The following is a 21,271-nucleotide window of genomic DNA, read 5'->3' on the forward strand; positions in this document are numbered from 1 at the left end:
TACAATCTTTTAAATATGAAATGAGTATATAATATTCTATGTATATCCCACCCCATTGTCATCTCTATTAACTTTAGAATAATTATATAAAAATATTTTTATTATTTATAAAAATAAATAAAAAGAATATAACTTTATATTTTGATTTTATTTCAATCATAAATTTTAAATTATTTTATTTCAGTCGTTTACTTTATATAAAAGAAAAAAGATATGACTTTCCCTTTGTTTCGATTTGCCGGAGCCAGGGATCGATGGTGATATCCAATGGGTACACAAAAGTGATGAGTTGCATTCATTAATTTACATTAATATCATTATCTACTATTAAATTTTGTTGCCCCTATTATTAAATTCCCACCTTCATGATTTAGATATCACAACTTTTATCAGAAGTTTAGAAAATGAATATCATCATTTAGAATATATATATATATATATATATATATATATTTTGTTTGATATGTAAATTAAAAGTGATTTGACGAAGGGAGTATCATTATTTATTTATTATAGGTGGTACAAAATGGCTTCAGAGATTTCGACCATGCAAATCCGATGCGTATTGTGTAATGTGCCTTAGACTATGTGGTGCCATTATTGTTGGAAAAACTAACATGCATGAGCTTGGAGCTGGAACAAGTGGAATCAATCCTCATTACGGGTAACCCTACTTTCTCTTTGTTTGTATAACTCTCTTTGTTAATTTCTATCCCTCATTTTAAATGAATTTTTTTACTTCAATTTATTTTCGTTTTAGAATATATTGTTTCAAAAAATAAAGGAATAGTAATAATTTTCTTTTTGTTTCAAAAAATAATAATTTTCTTTTTAATTTAACCTTTAAGAAATCAAAGAGAGAAATTTTATAAAAAGATTTTGAATATCTTAATAAGAAATAAGTTAATTATATTTATTAATTTTTATAATTGAAATTATTTAATAAATTTCATAATCTTTATAAACCACAGATAAATAGAAATTGAGTACTATATACTGGTTATTTGATTTATTACTAATTTTGAATTGGTGATTCGACTTTAATGGAATAATGATGCAAGTAATAATTAAATTTTGTATTTAGCTTAGTATTAGTTGCAAGATTTTATTTTAGTTTATTATTTAATATTAATTTTAATTAACATTTGGTCACTTTTCTTGAGAGAAATATTCATTATTTAGTCACCTTACTAAAAATGGGATTGATATATTATATATTTTTTGTCAATTATTCCTTTTCAATTGGCTATCTTTATCATATATCAATTTTTCTTTACAAAAATAACTAAATGAAATACAATTCAAATTGAATAATTGAGATAAAAAAAATTAAAATTTTGTAATTAAAACAAAATAATTATAAAGTTCAGTTACCATTATATATTATTATCTATTTGTATCGAAACTTTAATTTTATTTAATAGGATAAGTAATAATTGAGGCAGAAATTCTAATCTAACGCAATAACTGAATCTGACCCAATTCCAGAAATGTTGTTACGAAACCATAATCTCCTCTAAATTAAAATTGATACAAAATTATAATTTGTGGTACGTCATTTTTGTTATATAGCTAATACAATTGAGAAGTCACATTCACATTTAGGACTCATGTGGGTTGGAGTTAATGAAAGAGGATTAATCGTTACAAGAGTAATAAATAATGTTGATAGTGATTATAGGAGTAATATTAAATTATCTTGAATAGTAATATTTATGAAATGAAAAAGTAATGTTCCGTTTGTTAATTGTAGTTAAATATGATTGACAAAGACATTTTATAAAAAAAAGTTAAACAGAGAAGTTATTTATTAATAAATTAAAATTATTTAAATCAATTAATAATAAATAAAATAATTCAATAAATTTTTCTAAAAAGTCCTTAGATAAATTCAGTCTACTACGTCAATTCTAAATAAAACTAATTATATAGTGACATATGATATTAGAAATAAGATTCAATTTGGCCCTCAAACTTTACAGTCATAATCAATTTGGCCATTTTTTACTTTTACAATCAATTTAATCTCTAAACTTCTCGAATAAGTTTAGTTTAGCTATTTTTAAACGAGTTTATTATATGCGCTATAATAAGAGCGTGAAAAAATGGTTAAATTGAGTATGACTGCAAAGTTCGAGGGATAAATTAAACTCGAGCAACAAGTTAAAAGGCCAAATTAAACTTTAGTCTTTTTCTAAGTTAAGAATTAAAAATATTTTTTTTTTCAAATTACCACAAATACAATTAAACATCAAAACCAACTCACAATCACCACCATTACTTTTTCATCACTATCTCTAATACTTTTTAAGTAAAATTTTGCCAGCATTATTACTAGAAAATGAAAGCATAAATGACATTTTACAATCTAACACAATCATTATCATCTCTTTATTAGCCTTTACATGACTTCTTCCAACTAATTTAAAATCTAAAATATATAAATAAAACTTAATATATAAAATTAATTATATAATTAAAACAATTATAATTCAAATTATCTTTTAAATGGTCAAATTGAGTCGCACAAAAAATTGAGTGGCCAAAGTAGACTTTATAGCATGTGCATTTTACTCTCTTAAAGAAAAGACTACATTAAACCTATTTAAAGAATTTAGGAGTTAAACTAGTCGCAAAAGTAAAAAGGGCCAAATTGAACCTGACTGTAAAGCTCGACAGCCAAATTAAGCCTTGTTTCATGGCATTATTAATCATTTTTTATATTTAGATTGATTGAATCTTAATCATGGATAGTTAATGGTAATGAATAAATCAATCAATATAACTATAATATTTAATAAAATAGTACCACATGTTATATAATGCAATTAATTTTATCTATAAATAATATAGTAAACTGAGTCTATCTAAGAATTTTTTAATTTTCTTTTAACTTTTTAACCGTTTTTGACATAAGAAGGGAAGGGTTAATGAAAATACTCTATGAGAAGTTTAAGTTAATCATTAACTCCCTTCAGCAAGAATATATACCAAATAACTCTTCAATTTGAACCTCTTTTAAACAACCAAACATCTCCTTAATGGAACCATAGTCTGTGAACCATAATTTTAATAATGCTGTTATAAATTATAAAATGTAGAGCTACCAGAAATCCATATGATGCTAACAAGATATCTGGGGGCTCATCTAGTGGATCTGCTGCAGTGGTAGCTGCAGGACTCTGTCCTGTTGCCCTTGGTGTCGATGGCGGAGGTAATGCAATTATATATATATATATATATTTATTATTATAGTGTGTGTAAAGCTTTATTAATCTTTAATTAATTCCAAATTTTACATTTAGGCTCTGTGAGAATGCCAGCGGCTCTTTGTGGTGTTGTGGGTTTTAAACCAACGTTTGGCCGTGTACCTCATTCCGGGCAAGACCTTTTATTTAATTTTTCTTTTTTATTTATTTTTGGAAATTGTTTTAGATTTTTATAACGATTTCATGCACATATTTTTCTCATTTCCTCCAGTGTTCTGCCTCTTAATTGGACGGTTGGGATGGTTGGAGTATTATCAGGCACCATAGAGGATGCATTTATCATGTTAGTTTATTCTTTTCTTTTTTCTTTTTTAGAAAAACCAATTTTTGAGTATTTACACTTTCGATTTTATTTTATTTTATCGAGTTGTTAAAGTTTTATTTTATTCTATCAAATTTTCATATTTTTATTTTTTCGTTAAAAACTTTTTACATATTTTTATGAAATTTTATTTATTTTATTGGATTTTCGTATTATTTTTATTTTAATAAAAATTATCGAGTCTTTAATTTAAATAAAAAATATAAAGATGAAATAAAGTAAAATAGAGATTATAAATTCAATAGAATAAAATTAAAAGGTTGGCTTCTTTAAACTTTTTTTGGTTAATTTGTTTATATATGAGGAACTTTCTTTTTTTTTCTTTGGCTCCTCAAAATTAAATAAAAAAACAAATTAAAAAAACTAGCCCGTCATCAATAAAAGTATCTTAGCCTTGGAGGATGATATATAAAAGAATTGGTTTTTGTTTTCTTGAAGAGCTTTTTGTTTTGTTTTGTTTTATTTTGTTTTTTTCCCACAGTTATGCAGCTATTAATGGTCAACTTGATTCAAATGAACCATCGGCTATACCACCGGTAAGAACTTGTTCTAAAAATTTGGGACAAACCTCATTTGCGGTCCCTAATTGTGATATTTTCTCGTAATGCGGTTTTCAAATTTTATATTATATCATAAACATTCATTCATTTACTTTTGATATTAGAAATTAATTATTAAAAAGAACCCATTTTATGATTCTTTTTTAACAAATTTGTATTGCACTTTTAATGTGCTAAATTAGTACTTGCAAATGCACACACCTTATTAATAGTAAAAGCGATAAACACCCTTAGATCGACCTCTCAAGAAACTTGTAGCAAGTATTGTAAAAATTAATTATCAAACAAACAATATTAAAAAGTAAATCTAAATATACTAAATCAAGATTTTAAGAAAATAATATGCTTAAAATAAATAACAAAATTATAAAAGTAAATATGCAAAGATTATGATTAAAAATAACCATATGATGAAAATAGCATGTAGTTAGCTAACTACTTAGTCTTACTCTTATTATATTATTAAGCATAAATCTAATGAATGATAGGTGATGTTCCTTTTTCTTTAATTACTCAAGCTAATGTTACAACTAAAATTTCTTAGATCAACATAGAGTGAAGCAAAAATAGTGTTTTTAATGCAATCAATCAAAATATTTTTATAACAACTATGATCATTGAATTCGTATGATGGTTAATCAATAATAATAGTTAAAACTAATAAAATATGTTGAATAAAAATCATTTATTAAATATAAAAGAACAAGTTTCATACATGAGCAAAAAAAGCTTAATTAAATAAAAATAGAAAACTCGGGATAACATCTCTAATTCTATGGCTATGGTAATTAAATAGTTAAACATAAAACAAGATAAGAAAAAAAAAACTCCCTCAAAATCCGAATTTCTTAAAGGTAAAAAGATGAATGGTCTTCACTCTTCAATTGCCAAAAGCTTTCTTTGATCTCGAAACAATAATTAATAGTAAAATTAAAGTGTTTTTAATGAAGAGCTGTAGAAAAAAAACTACAGAAACAACAATAGTGGAAGATGCAAATGGAAGTCTTACTGTTAACTGATACCAGAACTAGATCTGCAGAGATATATATAGAGAGTCCTCCTCCAAGAATAAGCATTCTAAAGGCTATCCTTATAACGACTCTTAATTATCCATAAGTAAATAACTAATATAAATCTTTAAATAATAAAAAGACTAAATTGCTTCCAAATGACATGTAATTTTCGGGCTAAGTACTGTGAAAATATCCAGCCCATATATCTTGATCTTGAATTTTGACAACAAACACGTCCTATTACACTCATTTTCTTTTGAATATTTTGCTCAATAATTCTCTTTTTAGCTAATATTATCTGAAATTTGACAATTAAATTTAGTGAAGTATAAATATATATTTTTACCATATTATTTATATAAAATATATCAATTAAATTTAAATGAGATATAAATACATATTTTTACCTTATATCTTATGAGACTGTAAGATAGATTTAGAAACTTTTTGGAGAAGAGATTGAAACTAAGATACTCGGAGAAAGTGAGAAAACTATCTGTATGACTTCCAACAACAGTTCATCTTCTTCTATTCCTATGTTCAATGGTGAAAACTATCATATTTGGGCAGTCAATGTGAGATATCATCTTAGATTTCAAAGCCTTCAGCAAGTGGTGTTATTAGACAGCAATCCACCTCCCTATAGAGCAAATCCCACCATTGTATAAATCAAGACATATGAAGATGAAAAGTTAAAGAAGACAAAGACATCACTTGTATTCATGTGAATTTGGTTGACCATATTATTACAACAGATTTGGAGTCACCAAAACAAGTCTGGAACAAACTCAAAGAAGTTTGAACTTATGAAAATGAAAGTAAAAGAGTTAAAGACAATTAAACTTTTTACTTTGAACTAGGAGTTTAAATTTATGAAAATGAAGGAGGATGGGTTTGTCAAAGATTACTCATGTAGATTAATTGACCTTGTACACCATATGAGACTTCTTGGAGAAGCAGTAAGAAGTCAGAAAGTTATGAATAGGAATCAAGATATTCTTACAATCACCCTATTGCAATTTTGTAAGTACCGTTGTCATCGACAGTAATATCACAAAAAAATTCACAATGGATTAAATTTGGTAAGTCATCTTCATAATATTTCTTATAGAAAGCTTGAATACACTGATTGAAGAAGCTCTTACAAGCTGTTTATTGATTGTTTAGGATTTGGCACTTTCTTCTCAAATAATAGAACATCACGTTAATGTGCTATTAAAAATATTATAAAAGAATAAGAAAAAGACAACAAAAAATATATAAAAAAACTAAGAAAATTTTTATCATTTATATTGAATTTTTATTTGGTTTATATTTAGTTTCGTTGGTCTTTTTAGTGTTTGTTTAGTTTATGTTAGATAAATCTGACAAAAAAATCAATATATTTTTTCCGGAACAATACAAGCTGAAATTCAAAAATTCTCTGTTTAATAACCTCAATAACAGTATAAGACAAATTAAAATTTATTTTACAAAAAAAAGTATTGACTTTGGTTTAACAATTACATCCTACATCTAGAAGCAAAATAAAATAAGCATAAAGTTTAGAAAATAGATCAAACATAAACTCAACTTAAAACAAATAAAAACTAAAGCAAACATATACTAAATATAAACTCAATTTAAAGCAAATAAAAACTAAACATAAATTAAAAGAGAAACTTAAACCTAATATTAGAACAAAATAAAAATTAAAAATATCAAACCGAAACCAAAAGCAAACCAAACATAATAAACAAAAATATACCTTCAAAACAACCTTCTTTTTACTCTAAGATGCACTTTCACTATAATCTTTCTCCTCTTACTAGCTTTAGAATCTTCTTTAAAAGATGGAGAACAAAATTCTTTTATTACCAGCCATCACTAATCTCTCATCAGGCTTCATTAGCTTCTTAAGAATTTGAGTAGAATAGCGCAAGAACGATTATCAACCTAGATTACATAGAATTAAAAAATTTTAAAAATAATCAATCAAAAAACCGCAAAATGAGGTGAAGAAAGTGGACACTTGAAACAGCAAATAACACAACTTAAAAAGGAGAAAATAGATAGAAAAAACTGATGGGAAAAACAGCCACAAACGGTAAACAAATAAATGCGGAATTAATCTCCGTTTGTCTAAACTTTTCCAACTTGAATGAACCCCTGAGGATGCAAACAAATAGGGTATTCTTAATGCAATTAGAACACACACAATACCACTGCTATGCACCAAGATATTGAGCTAAAACAGTAAGCACACAACAACACAAAGACACCGAAATTTTAGCGTGGAAAACCCATAAACTAGGGAAAAACCACGGGACCATTTTGGCCGCTTAAATCCACTATCATCATCAAAGGAGCAATACAAAGTCTTCTCTAGATAATACTAGAGGCATACAAAATCATCATATCCTTGGAAGTAAGCACATCAAGGTGTATGGAATCAAAATAGAGCCAAGATAAGAAATATATCACCAGAAAATTAGCTACTGTTCAGACCAACGAAACCCGACCTCCGGACCTCAAAACCCGATCTCCACCGTCCAAAATATTGGTCCAGATGCTGTGTAGCTGCTGTCCAAAAATCACGACGATCCAACGGTTCAATCTACGGGAAACAGAACTTTTCTGCTGCTGTGTATTCTCTTCTCTTCTCCTCTCTCTTTTCTCTTTTTCTGTTATGTGTTTGTTATATACTTCTCCTCTCTTTTCTGTCCTTATATTTTAGATAGTGGCAGACCTATTTTTTTTAATAATATGCTCCCAAAATAGAAAGTCTAAATAAGACTTTAATGGGCTCAATAGTTGGGCTTTCCTCATGGGTCAAAAATAAAGAAAAAACCCAACAAATCTCCCCCTTTTTAACTTATGAGGAAGAGTTCGCCATACCGGCGATGGAGCAACATACCTTCAACTTTTCCCTTGCTAGAATCTTTGTCAACATATCGACACCATTATCATCAGTATGAACTTTATCAAGTTCAAATAGTTTATCTTCAAGTGCATCTCTAATCCAATGATATCTCACATCAATATGCTTGGTTCGTTTGTGAAACATAGAATTTTTAGCAAGGTGAATAGTACTTTGATTATCACAAAGAACCACGTAGCACTGTTGCACAAAGCCAATCTCTTGCATAAATCTTTTGAGCCATAATAGCTCCTTACACGCCTTCACATTACCTCGGTGGTGGATAAAACCACACACTTTTGCGATCTCGATTGCCATGACCTCCCCGCAAAAGTCATCAAATATCCGAAGTGGATTTCATGTTGTCCTTATTTCCGCCATATCGGAATCAGATAACCAACAAGTATCGGCTTTCCATTTCCAAATGTTATACCCAATTTTGAAGTACCACGTAGATATCCGAGAATCCACTTCAACGCTTCCCAATGCTTCTTACCCTGGATTTGACAGAAATGACTAACAACACCTAACGCATGGGCAATATCAGTCGTGTACACACCATAGCATACATCAAGCTCCCTACAAATTTGAGGCATAAGGGACTCTATCCATCTCTTCAATCTTCTTCTCGGAAGATGGACAATCTTTATCCTGTCAACTGAAGTTAGTAGTAAGAGGAGAACTAACCTCTTTAGCTTTATCCATGTTGAATCTGCGAAGCACCTTCTCGATGTATTGCTCCTGTGACATGTGTAGCTTCTTCAAAGCTCTATCTCGAGTGATCCGAATGCCAAGAATATGTTTTGCTGGCCCCAAGTCTTTCATAGCAAAAGACTTGCTCAATTGTATCTTTAGCTGAGTAATTCTTTCTGCATTCTTGCCAACAATTAACATGTCATCAACATATAACAATAAAATGATGAAATCATCATCACCAAACCTCTGGAAGAAAACACAATGGTCTAAAGTAGTCTTTCGGTAATTTTGCTCCCCCATAACTGACTCAAACTTCTTGTACCACTGTCTTAGTGCTTGCTTCAACCCATAAAGACTCTTTTGAAGTCTACACACATAGCCTTCTTTTTCCTTAACCTGAAAACCTTCAGGTTGCTCCATGTAGATTTCTTTATCCAAGTCACCATGAAGAAAAGCTGTTTTGACATCCATCTGTTCAACCTCAAGATCAAGGCTGGCTGCCAAACCAAGAACAACACGAATAGATCCCATTTTCACGACCGGAGAGAAAATCTCATTAAAATCAATACCCTTTCTCTGACTGAATCCTTTGACCACCAATCTAGCCTTGTACCTAGGTTGTGCGGTGTGCTCTTCAGTCTTCACTTTGTAGACCCACTTATTCTTCAAAGCTCTCTTGCCTTTAGGCAACTTCACCAACTCAAAAGTATTATTCTCATGTAAGGAATTCATCTCATCTTGCATGGCTTCAACCCACTCCCTTTTGTGCTCATCTTCCATGGCCTCTGCATAACACTCGGGCTCTCCCCATCAGTGAGTAAGACATACTCATTAGGCTGAAAAACGAGTGGAAGGATGACGATCTCTTGTAGACCGCCTAAGTGGGACAAATGGTGGCACGTCTGGTATCTCTGAATGAAATTCTTCATCCACCTCGCTCAAGCATCAATATCATCGGTATCATGTTGTTCATCATTCCGAACATCATCGTCAAGAGGTGGTTCTACATGCCGAGGAGGCACTGGATCCAAATCAAGAACATCATCATTATGTTGAGGAATCGCTCTCTTTCTTCTCAACATCTTTCGTGGTCCGATCTTCAACAAACACAATATCTCGGCCGAATAAGTTTCTTGTGGACAGGATCATATAATCATAACCAAACTCATCTTGGCCATAACCCAAGAAAACACATGGTTTTGACTTCACATCAAGCTTTGATCTTTCATCTTTAGGAATGTGCACAAAAGCTTTGCATCCAAAGACCCTTAAGTGACCGTAAGAAACATCTTTGCCACTCCAAACCCTGTCAGGTACATCAAAAGACAAAGGAACACAAGGAGTTAGATTAATAACATGTACCGTCAGATTCAAAGCTTATCCCCGAATGAACTTGGCAGCCCTGCATGTGACAACAAACATCTGACACACTCCATCAAAGTTCTGTTCATCCGCTCTGCTAATCCGTTCAACTGTGGTGTCTTGGGAGGACTCTTTTGATGTCGAATACCATGATCTCTACAATAAGCATCAAATGGGCCAATGTATTCACCTCCATTATCTGTCCGAATACACTTAAGCTTCTTTCCAGTCTATCTCTTAACCGAGGCATGAAACTGCTTAAACACTTCAAATACTTGATCTTTAGATTTCAAGGTATAAACCCATACCTTTCTAGAGTGATCATCAATGAATGTGACAAAGTAGGAGCAACCACCAAGTGTCCTAGTCTTCATAGGACCACAAACATCAGAGTGCACCAGATCAAGTATACTCTCCTTCCTGGAAGGAGGATGGCTCTTAAAGGAAACCCTGTCTACACCGCCAAACAGTTGAGAACACTTCTTTAGATGAATATCATGCACACCCAGGTAACACATTTCTCTTCAACAAAAGAGACATCCCTTTTCACTCATGTGACCAAGTCTTTTATGCCATAAATCAGTCATGTCAGTATTCACCACAGCATTGACCCTATCCTTGAAGATCTTCGGATGTGTCATGTACAACTTTGAGCATTTTTTACCTCTAGCCACAATCAAAGAACCACGAGTGAGTTTCCATATTCCATTACCAAAGTTGTTGCTGTAACCATCATCATCAAGTAGGCCCGCGGAGATCAAATTAAGTCTCATATCTGGAACATGTTTTACATTATGTAAAACCAACTCTATCCCAGTGTCAAACTTCAAACAAATATCTCCGATGCCTGCAATCTTTGATAGTCCATTATTATCCATCCTAACATTACCAAAGTTACCTAGAGTATAAGATGAATAAAAATCCCTTTGTGATGTTACATGACATGTAGCACCACTATCAACAACCCAGCTCGAATCAACATGTGCAATGTTGATCATATCAAGATCAGAACAAATAAGGAACTCATCAGTAGTAGTGTTAACTTCAGCATTGCCATTACCACCCTCATCTTTCTTATGGTTCTTTTGATTGCTGTAATCGCTCTTCTTCTTCTCCTTTTTCAATTGCCTGCAGAACCGTATTGTGTGCCCTTTTCTACCACAATGATAGCACTCAAAATCAGCAAACTTTCCTTTGGATTTACTTCGATACTTCCCTTTGTTACCTGGACCTCTACTCGACTTCCGCTTTCATGAACTAAGACATCAGAATGTGAAGAAGAACCTTGTGACTTTCTTCTCATCTCTTCATTTAAAACACTGCCTTTAGCTAATTCCATGGTGATAATACCATCTGCTGCAGAGTTGGACAATGATGTTCTAAAAGTTTCCCATGAGTCCGGTAAAGTGCCCAGGAGCCACAAGCCTTGTATCTCATCTTCAAACTTGATACCCATTCCTGCAAGTTGATTTATGATTCCCTGAAAAGAATTCAAATGATCGCGATGTGGAGTTCCATCATGGTATTTCAAGCTCATCATCCTGTTTTATTAAGAACAATTTATTGTTTCCGGTCTTTCTAGCATACAACTGTTCAAGCTTGTTCCACAAAGTGCGAGCATGAGTCTCTCCGCTGATATGGTTCAAAACATTATCATCAACCCATTGACGAATATACCCACAAACCTGTCTATGCAAAATATTCCACTCTGCATCTGTTTTACTCTCAGGTTTATCAGTATTAAACACAGGCAAATAATAATCCTTCACATAAAGTAGGTCTTCCATCTTGCCTTTCCAAATATGATAATTAGAACCATTTAAATTGATCATCCTACTTGTGTTAGCTTCCATCATTCAAACAAGTTTAACCAATACAGAAGAACCAGGCTCTGATACCAATTTGATGGGAAAAACAGCCACAAACGGTAAACAAATAAATGCGGAATTAATCTCCGTTTGTCTAAACTTTTCCAACTTGAATGAACCCCTGAGGATGCAAACAAATAGGGTGTTCTTAATGCAATTAGAACACACACAATACCACTGCTATGCACCAAGATATTGAGCTAAAACAGTAAGCACACAACAACACAAAGACACCGAAATTTTAGCGTGGAAAACCCATAAACTAGGGAAAAACCACGGGACCATTTTGGCCGCTTAAATCCACTATCATCATCAAAGGAGCAATACAAAGTCTTCTCTAGATAATACTAGAGGCATACAAAATCATCATATCCTTGGAAGTAAGCACATCAAGGTGTATGGAATCAAAATAGAGCCAAGATAAGAAATATATCACCAGAAAATTAGCTACTGTTCAGACCAACGAAACCCGACCTCCGGACCTCAAAACCCGATCTCCACCGTCCAAAATATTGGTCCAGATGCTGTGTAGCTGCTGTCCAAAAATCACGACGATCCAACGGTTCAATCTACGGGAAACGGAACTTTTCTACTGCTGTGTATTCTCTTCTTTTCTCCTTTCTCTTTTCTCTTTTTTCTGTTATGTGTTTGTTATATATTTCTCCTCTCTTTTCTGTCCTTATATTTTAGATAGTGGCAGACCTGTTTTTTTTAATAATATGCTCCCAAAATAGAAAGTCTAAATAAGACTTTAATGGGCTCAATAGTTGGGCTTTCCTTATGGGTCAAAAATAAAGAAAAAACCCAACAAAAACGGCAACGTAGATAAAAACCAAAAAAGTAAATATTTTAAAAGCAAAGCGCAAAATGTAAAAGAAAGTTAATAATATATTTTTATAAGCAAATAAAAAAGTTAATGTACTGGGCATAATTTTCCTCTTTTTCTATTAGGCATAAAAATAGACTGATTAGGCAAATTTAAATATGGGTATATAAATATAGTACTGATATTATATGATATTAAATAATTTTAATTAATCATTTTACTTAACTATTGATAATTTTGATTAATCATTTTACTTTTTGATAAAAATAGTTTGAATTATAAAATCGTTGCAGATTTTAGTCAATTTTTAATTTTGATCAAATGAATTAGCAAATGAAGAGGCATTATATAAATAAATTATGTCAACGTTAAATTTACTTATTCTTAATTGAAATTAAGAATTAGCTAAAATTATAAATAATATTAATTTGAGATGTTTTTATTAAAATTAAACAGATTGACTAAAATCATCAAAATAACATATTTTAAATTTCTTTTACCACTAAACCTATTAAAATATTCAACTCCTTGGGGGCTTTCAATTTCTGAATCAATATAAACATAGCACATTCTTCAACATTTTCCATAATCTGGAAATAATGGACATAATATATAGCTGGTAATTCACGAAGATTTTACTTTTCTGATAAATCTAATTAAACTTTCAAAAGCCTTATTTATTTTTGTTCAAATTTTAAATTCTGCATTTCATTATTACTAGTTATTTATCCGTACAAAGCACGGCTTAAGTTTATAAATATAATTTAATATAATTTATAATATTTTTAAAATAATAACAAACAAACTATTTTTAAATATTTATTTTAATTATTTTAAAATCTAAATCTTAATAGTGAATAATATAAAAATTATTTTAAAAATATTTATTAATTATTTTTAGTATTATTTATTACTATTTTTATGATTAAAAATTTATTATATAATTAAAAATTAATTTATTTTTAAATATAATATTAAAAATATAATTTAAAATACTATTTTTAAAAATTAAAATTATTATCTAATTAGAAAGATAATCTATTTATTAATACTAAAAGATAATTAATAGGCTATTTTTTGAATATATCATTATCTGATTAGAAAAATATTTTAAAAATTAATATAATATTAAAATATAATTAATATGCTATTTATTAGGATTACAGTTAGTGTTTAATTAAAAATATAAATTATTAATTAATAAATTAATAGGAAAACTGTAAAATTATATGTAAGCTTGAATCTCATGTGTCAAAATAAATACACATGTCAAAACAAAAATCTTATATGTCAAAAATTAAATGTATATGTAAAAAAATTTAGAAAAATATAATTAATATATTATTTATTAGTATTAGAGTTAGGAATTAATTAAGAATATATCTTATTAATTAATATATTAATAGAAAAAATTATAAAATTACACATAAATTTAAATCTCACATATCAAAATTAAAATAAAAAATTTATGTATCAAAATTAAATAAATATTTAAAAATAATTTTAAATGTCAGAAATTAATATATATATATATATATATATATATATATATATATATATATATATATATATATATATATATATATATATAGATTCCAAATGGAGTGATAGGAGCTCAATCATATCAACATTGTCCACAGAGTCCTAGAGATCTAGGACAGAAGAAGAACTAACACTAGAAATCAGCCACCAATTCTGCCAGTTACCCAACACTGTATTAAATCGCCTTGGAGCAACCAAAATGAATACAACCATTAGCTATATAAGCAAATTCTATTCTCCATGAGATATTAAAAATGAATGAAGTCCTATAAGGAACTAGAAATCTTTAATCTTGACTATTATAAATAATCCAGATTCTATTTAGATCAATCATTTTTATAATTATCAGTATAGTCCCACCAACCAATCCAGCTTATGAATTCTCCAAATTACATAACTTCAGTTTCCAAGGACACCCACTATTCCCATCTTCATTTTAGCAATCAGAATTCAATTTCAGTAATACTATCTACTCATGCCCCATTAATTGCCATTCCTATGCATATTGGATTATGAAAGAATTAATTTATGAAAATTACCTACAAGTTGGTTAAGGGCATAATTTATTAAAATGAAAGACCCACTTATATTTCTAAACTTTATTAGATATACATAAATTAGTAGCTATTAATGTCTACTACCTTTAATGGCTCAAATTTTGATACAGTGTTTATTTTTCCAATCTTATAATCTTTTTCTATTTATACTAACTAATGAAAATCTTTCCAATTCACTTTTTATCTATCAAATTGCAGAAATCAATCTTGACCATTGCCATGACATCCATCATATTACAACCGTAATCACTCACTCTTTTTTCTTTTTAATTTATTTATTTTGCACCTATCAGCCAAAGTTGTATTTTCCCATACTGAAGTCTACGAGCCCAGTTTCAAGCATTACACTGGCCAGATACGGAGAGGTTAGTATTTTTCTTTTTCTCATCTTCATATTTTGGGCACAAGGGAAAACCGAATATTCTACTCTCTACTATTACATGTTTATGATAAAAGCACCCAAGGAATTGCTTTTTCCTTCCCAAATAATCAATCTCACCCAAACAAATATCAGGTAAATTGCTAAGTGGCTATCAAACTTTTGGATATTGTAACTAATTGGTATTAATATTTTAATATTTTTTAATCAATGTTTCTGTTTGTGTTTCAATTTAACGTACTTATAACTTTTTAGTGAGTTAGCATGCTTAGTATGATAAATTATTAATAAATTAATATTGCTCATGTAACGAATCAGTTAAAAATATTACATTTTCAGCGGTCAAATTAGTAAAAAAAGTAATAAATATTTTAAATTGAAACAATATTGGTAAAAAAGAAAAATACTAGTATTAATTAGATATTATATATAAAAGTTTGATAGTTACAGAGCAATTTATCCAAAATATCCTAATGATTTGTTTATCGTACTGAATTCTTTTTGTTCACTAGATTATTTTTCTAATATTTCTGTTTCCTGAATGTTAAACCATTATTTGGGTCAATTAGTGGTTTAATGATTGCAGGGAAGAAATTAGAATTTGTTGTTCCCAAGCTTTGGAGCAACTATGCCAGAAACATGGTTGGAAGGTAAAACACAATATATATATATATATATATATATATATATATATATATATATATATATATATATATATATATATAGATAAAGTAACATAATAATAATAACTAATAGAAATAAAAATGACTAGATTTTTACAAGAATTTTTAAAAATGAAATACCTATTTTATAGTATAATATTAACATGTATTTATTTGAGAAAATTACAAAAAATTGTCATAAAATTAATTAGATGGTAACCTTTTATGATTATCTGGTACGGGTTCACCCAGGGTTTCCAAAGACAAAGAGGCCCCTAAGTTTTTATGTACATATGGGGCAAAAAGATTGAGTTTTCCTTTTCTGGATTTTTTTACACTTTAAGCTTAATTTTAATGTTTAGGACCCCAAATTTTCCTGTCATGTGAAAATATAATGCAAAACTCTTTTGTGTTTAATTTTGGATTTTAAAATTTAATTTTAATATTTAGTTACTCAATAGTATCTTTATTTTTTGGTTTGGACTTGATATGCATCTCCAATTTATTTTCATAAATTCCATCATTCATTTGAAGTTTTAGTAATATATATTGTCTACTATTTTATACATAAAAGGCGCAACCAGAAAAGTATAAATAAAATGCTATAGTATTTAATTATATTTATTTTAGTAAAATAATATTAAAAATCCTAAATCATCAGAAGCTAAAAATAAAATTTTATTTACTGATTTTATATTTCAAAAAAGGTAAAAATAAATAATTGTTAAATAACTTTTTTCAAATATTAATCATATTATTACAGGACTATTAGTATTACTATAAGATTGGCATAGAGCCATATATAGTTTATCAGTGAGTCTGATTCCATATGCTATTATTTCACCATTTGATAATTTTTGATATATTTTTACATATTTTTTTAATAAAAAGTATGTAATTAACCATAATGAAAGAAATATTTTACAGTTAAAAAATATCATTTACAAAAATATAGTCGTCTTTACTCCAATCAGTCATTATAATTATATTTCTTATTTTTAGTAAAATAGGTTTAGAGTTTAATAAGTTTGACCGTTAAATCAATAACTTTTTAAACCGTAATTTAACAGTAAAATAATAGAATTAAGAGTTTTTAAATTTCAAATTTAGATTTTTAAACACGGATAACATAATAAAAATGGCTGATTGAAATGAAGATGACTGAATTATTATAACTCGAAACTTTTTAACACTAAAATATATTTTTTTATTATGATTTGTAATTATATATATATCTTTATTTAAAAATAAAAAATTTTCTTTATTTGAAAATAAATTGACATTCTAAAAATTGTACAGTAATTTTTATTTTGGGAAGAGTGACGCAATACCATTAATAATAATCAAATATAATCAATAACAATCCCTTCTCTCACTGACCTCCTGCTGCTGCTGCTGTGTATGGTATTCTTATTCTTAGACAACAGAGGTTACAATACCAGAGATAGAAGCGATGCGCCTGGCACATTATTTAACAATTGGATCTGAGTGTACTGCTTCACTTAGTCCCTATCTAGCAAAGCTGTATGCCATCTTTCACCTAATTAATTCTGATTTCTTTTAATTTGACTACAGAGTGTATTAAATCAATATATTGATGATAATATTATATTCTTCAATTGAAATAGGAATACTTCAGAGTTAGGATGGGATGCAAGGGTAGCACTCTGTGTGTACGGTGCTTTCACTGGCAAAGATTATATAAAGGCTCAAAAACTTAGGTACGTATGTTACATCCTTAGACTATACTTTCAATTTAAGAATTTAGTGCCACAACAATTGGAGAATTGACCACTGATATTGAGCTTCAAGGTACAAAATTGAAATTTTTAAATTTAGTTATAAATCTATCTTTGTTGTTATTTCATTCAAGACAATGACATTAGCGAAAAGTTAAAATATAAAAATGATAAAGTTAAAATTACATTAAGAAAATTATATATATATATATATATATATATATATATTAATTTTTAGACTGAAATATTTTTAATAGGTACTTAAGTTTTGATATTATAATTTTTGTTTTAACATGTGTATTTATTTTTGATACATGTAATTTAAATTTATATATAATTTTATAATTTTTTCTATTAATTTATTAATTAATAAGTTACCTTTCTAATTAAACACCGATACTAATCTTAAGAGATAGCATATATTCTAATATTATATTAACTAATAAATAGTTACTTAATCAGATAATAATATTAATTCTATCTTAATAAAATATTAATTATATTTTAATATAATATTAACTAATAAATTAATTTCTAATTAGATAATAATTCTAGTTCTAAAAAATAAAATATTAAATTAAATTTTTAATATTATTTCGATAATAAATTAATTTTTTAATTAAATAATAAATTTCTAATCCTAAAAGATAGTAACATCAATTAAATTAATATTATCAATTTATATAATAATAAAATTGATTAAAAATATTTTAAAATGATTTTATATTATTTCATTGATAAAATTTTAAATTTTTAAAAATTTAAAAACTATTTAAAAATAGTTAATTTATTATTATTTCTAAAATATTATTAGTTAGTATTAAATATTTTATTAAATTATATCTATCAAATTGATTTTATAATCGAAATAATAATAACAGCTGTGCAATACACGAGTATACGACCAATATATATTATTTTTGAGACTCAAAATTTCTTTGATATGTGTGCTTAATTTTTGTTACATAAAATTTTTATTTTAACATTTGTATTTATTTTTGACACATGAGATTCATACTTATGTATAATTTTATAATTCTCTTATTAATTTATTGATTAATAAGTTATATTTATAATTAAACACTGACTATAATCCTAAGAAATAGTCTATTAATTATATTCAATATTATATTAACTAATAAATAGTTTTTTAATCAAAAGATGATGCTAAATCTATTCTAAGAAATAACATATTAATTATATTTTATATTATACTAACTCATAAATTAATTTTCTAATTAGATAATAATTTTATTCTAGAAAATAGCATCTTAAGTTATATTTACTAATAAATAAATTTTTTAATTATATAATAAATTTCTATCCTAAAAAATAGTAATATTAATTATATTGATAGTATTAATTTATATAATACTAAAATTAATTAATAAATATTCTAAAATAATTTGTATATTTTTGCATTAAAAGAATTTAAAATTTTTAAAACATTAAGGAGGACATTTAAAAATAGTTAGATTACTATTGCTTTTTAAAATATTATAATTCAATATTAAATATTAAAAAAATTATTAAATTATATTTATCAATTTAATTTTATAATAAAAATAATAATAACGGTCATGCAACGCACATGTAAACGATTAATCTATATATATAAATTTCTGAAACCTAATTTTTTTTTTGACATCTATGTTTAATATTTGACACATAAATTTTTTATTTTGACACGTGTACTTACTTTTGACATATAAAATTCAAGCTTATTTGTAATTTTATTATTTTTTCTATTAATTTATTGATTAATAAGTTAAATTTCTAATTAGACACTGACTTTAATCCTAGAAAATAATATATTACCCATATCTTAATATTATATCAACTAATAAAAGTTCTCTAAAAAAATAATGATACTAATTTTATCTTAAGAAATAGCATATTAATTATATTTTAATATTACATTAACTAATAAATTAATTACGTGAATTAGATAATAATTTTAATTCTAGAAAATAGCATCTTAAATTATATTTTAAATATTATATTTAATAATAAATTGATTTTTGATTATATGATAAATTTTTAATCCTAAAAACAGTAATATCAATTATATTATACATTAATTTATATAATATTAAAATTAATTAATAAATAATTTTTAAAATGATTTTATATTATTACATTAATAAAATTTTAAATTTTTAAAAATTATGGACATTTAAAAATAGTTAGTTTGCTATTATTTTTTAAGATTTTATAAATTAATATTAAATATTGAGAATTTTATTAAATTTATCAAGTTGATTTTATAATCAAAGTAATAATAATAGGCAACGACTAGTATATATTAATTTTTGAGACCTAAATTTTTTTAACACGTGTCTCTTTTTTGACATATAAGATTTTTGTTTTGACATGTGTACTTATTTTTGACACATAGGATTCAAGCTTACATGTAATTTTATGATTTTTTCTATTAATTTATTAATAAGTTATATTCATAATTAAATATTGATTCTAATTCTAAGAAATAACATATTAATAATAAATTAGTTTTCTAATTAGACAATGATTAGCCTAAAGAAATAGTATATTAATTATAATTTAATATTGTATTAACTAATAAATTAATTTTTAATTAGATAATTATTATAATTCTAGAAAATAATATTTTAAATATCATATTTACTAATAAATTATTTTTTAATTCTATAAAATAGTAATATTAATTATATTGATAGTATTAATTTATATAATAATATAATTAATTAATAACTATTTCTAGAATAACTTTTATATTAGTACACTAATAAAATCTTAAAATATTAAGAAGTTAAAAAGAAAAATTTAAAATATCTGATTTTCTGTTATTTTTAAAATATGATAAATAAATATTAAATACTAAAATTTTATTAATTTTATTTATAAATTTAATTTTATAATTATATAATAATAACAACCGTGCAATAAAAATAAACGAATAGTTGTATTTGAAGAATGTGATTGATTTTATAGTTGTGGAAGGTAGATGATATGGTTGCATTGCATTTAGTTATAATTGAAACTTTTCTTCTAAAATAAACAATGTTTATTATATTTATTATTTATAAAAAGTAAGTGAGATGAACTTATTTTTTTGAAAATCTGTATTTACACGTGTGAACGCATAATTTAAAACGAATAAAGACTGACAATAAAAGTGATATTTATTTTGAGATATAAAATATATAAAAATAATAATAAGAATTTCTATAAAGTTCTTTTATTATAATAATATCTTTTAATTACTATATTTTGAATTATATTTTTCATATCAACACAATTCAATATAAATAAATATGATGATCTCACTAGTAAATAGGCCTATAGATAAATAAAATATTTTTTTGATTGATTAACTTTTAGAAAATTTATAAATATTTATAATATTAAAAAATTTAAAATAATATGAAACCTTATGAAATTTTACAAATAATTTTTTAATCTAACACAGCTTTAGCAACTTTCTTATCCCTCCTCATTATAATATCAACGGTAAAGTTCTTAGGATCTTTTATCTTAGGGGTAATTATTATTGGAGAACAACACATGCTATTTCAGAGACTATAACTTTCTCATT

At 26.7% G+C, this 21,271-nt stretch overlaps 1 protein-coding gene across 2 annotated transcripts in view; it reads left to right on the forward strand.

Moving 5' to 3' along the window:
- The window catches only part of LOC107261969 (fatty acid amide hydrolase-like), a 39,616-nt gene that overhangs the window by 11,604 nt on the left and 6,741 nt on the right, over nucleotides 1–21,271 (forward strand). Inside the window, exons 8-16 of one of the 2 annotated variants that reach the window (XM_048377269.1) lie at nucleotides 517–664; nucleotides 3,102–3,214; nucleotides 3,306–3,381; nucleotides 3,481–3,552; nucleotides 4,073–4,127; nucleotides 15,208–15,279; nucleotides 15,863–15,943; nucleotides 17,376–17,479; nucleotides 17,584–17,676. In XM_048377269.1, coding sequence (XP_048233226.1) covers nucleotides 517–664; nucleotides 3,102–3,214; nucleotides 3,306–3,381; nucleotides 3,481–3,552; nucleotides 4,073–4,127; nucleotides 15,208–15,279; nucleotides 15,863–15,943; nucleotides 17,376–17,479; nucleotides 17,584–17,676 — 814 coding nt within the window. The remainder of the gene's footprint in view (nucleotides 1–516; nucleotides 665–3,101; nucleotides 3,215–3,305; nucleotides 3,382–3,480; nucleotides 3,553–4,072; nucleotides 4,128–15,207; nucleotides 15,280–15,862; nucleotides 15,944–17,375; nucleotides 17,480–17,583; nucleotides 17,677–21,271) is intronic. The other variant, XM_048377270.1, reaches the window with a different exon arrangement.

This window comes from Ricinus communis, chromosome 7 (assembly GCF_019578655.1).
Source record: "Ricinus communis isolate WT05 ecotype wild-type chromosome 7, ASM1957865v1, whole genome shotgun sequence".
NCBI classification, from domain to species: Eukaryota; Viridiplantae; Streptophyta; class Magnoliopsida; order Malpighiales; family Euphorbiaceae; genus Ricinus; species Ricinus communis.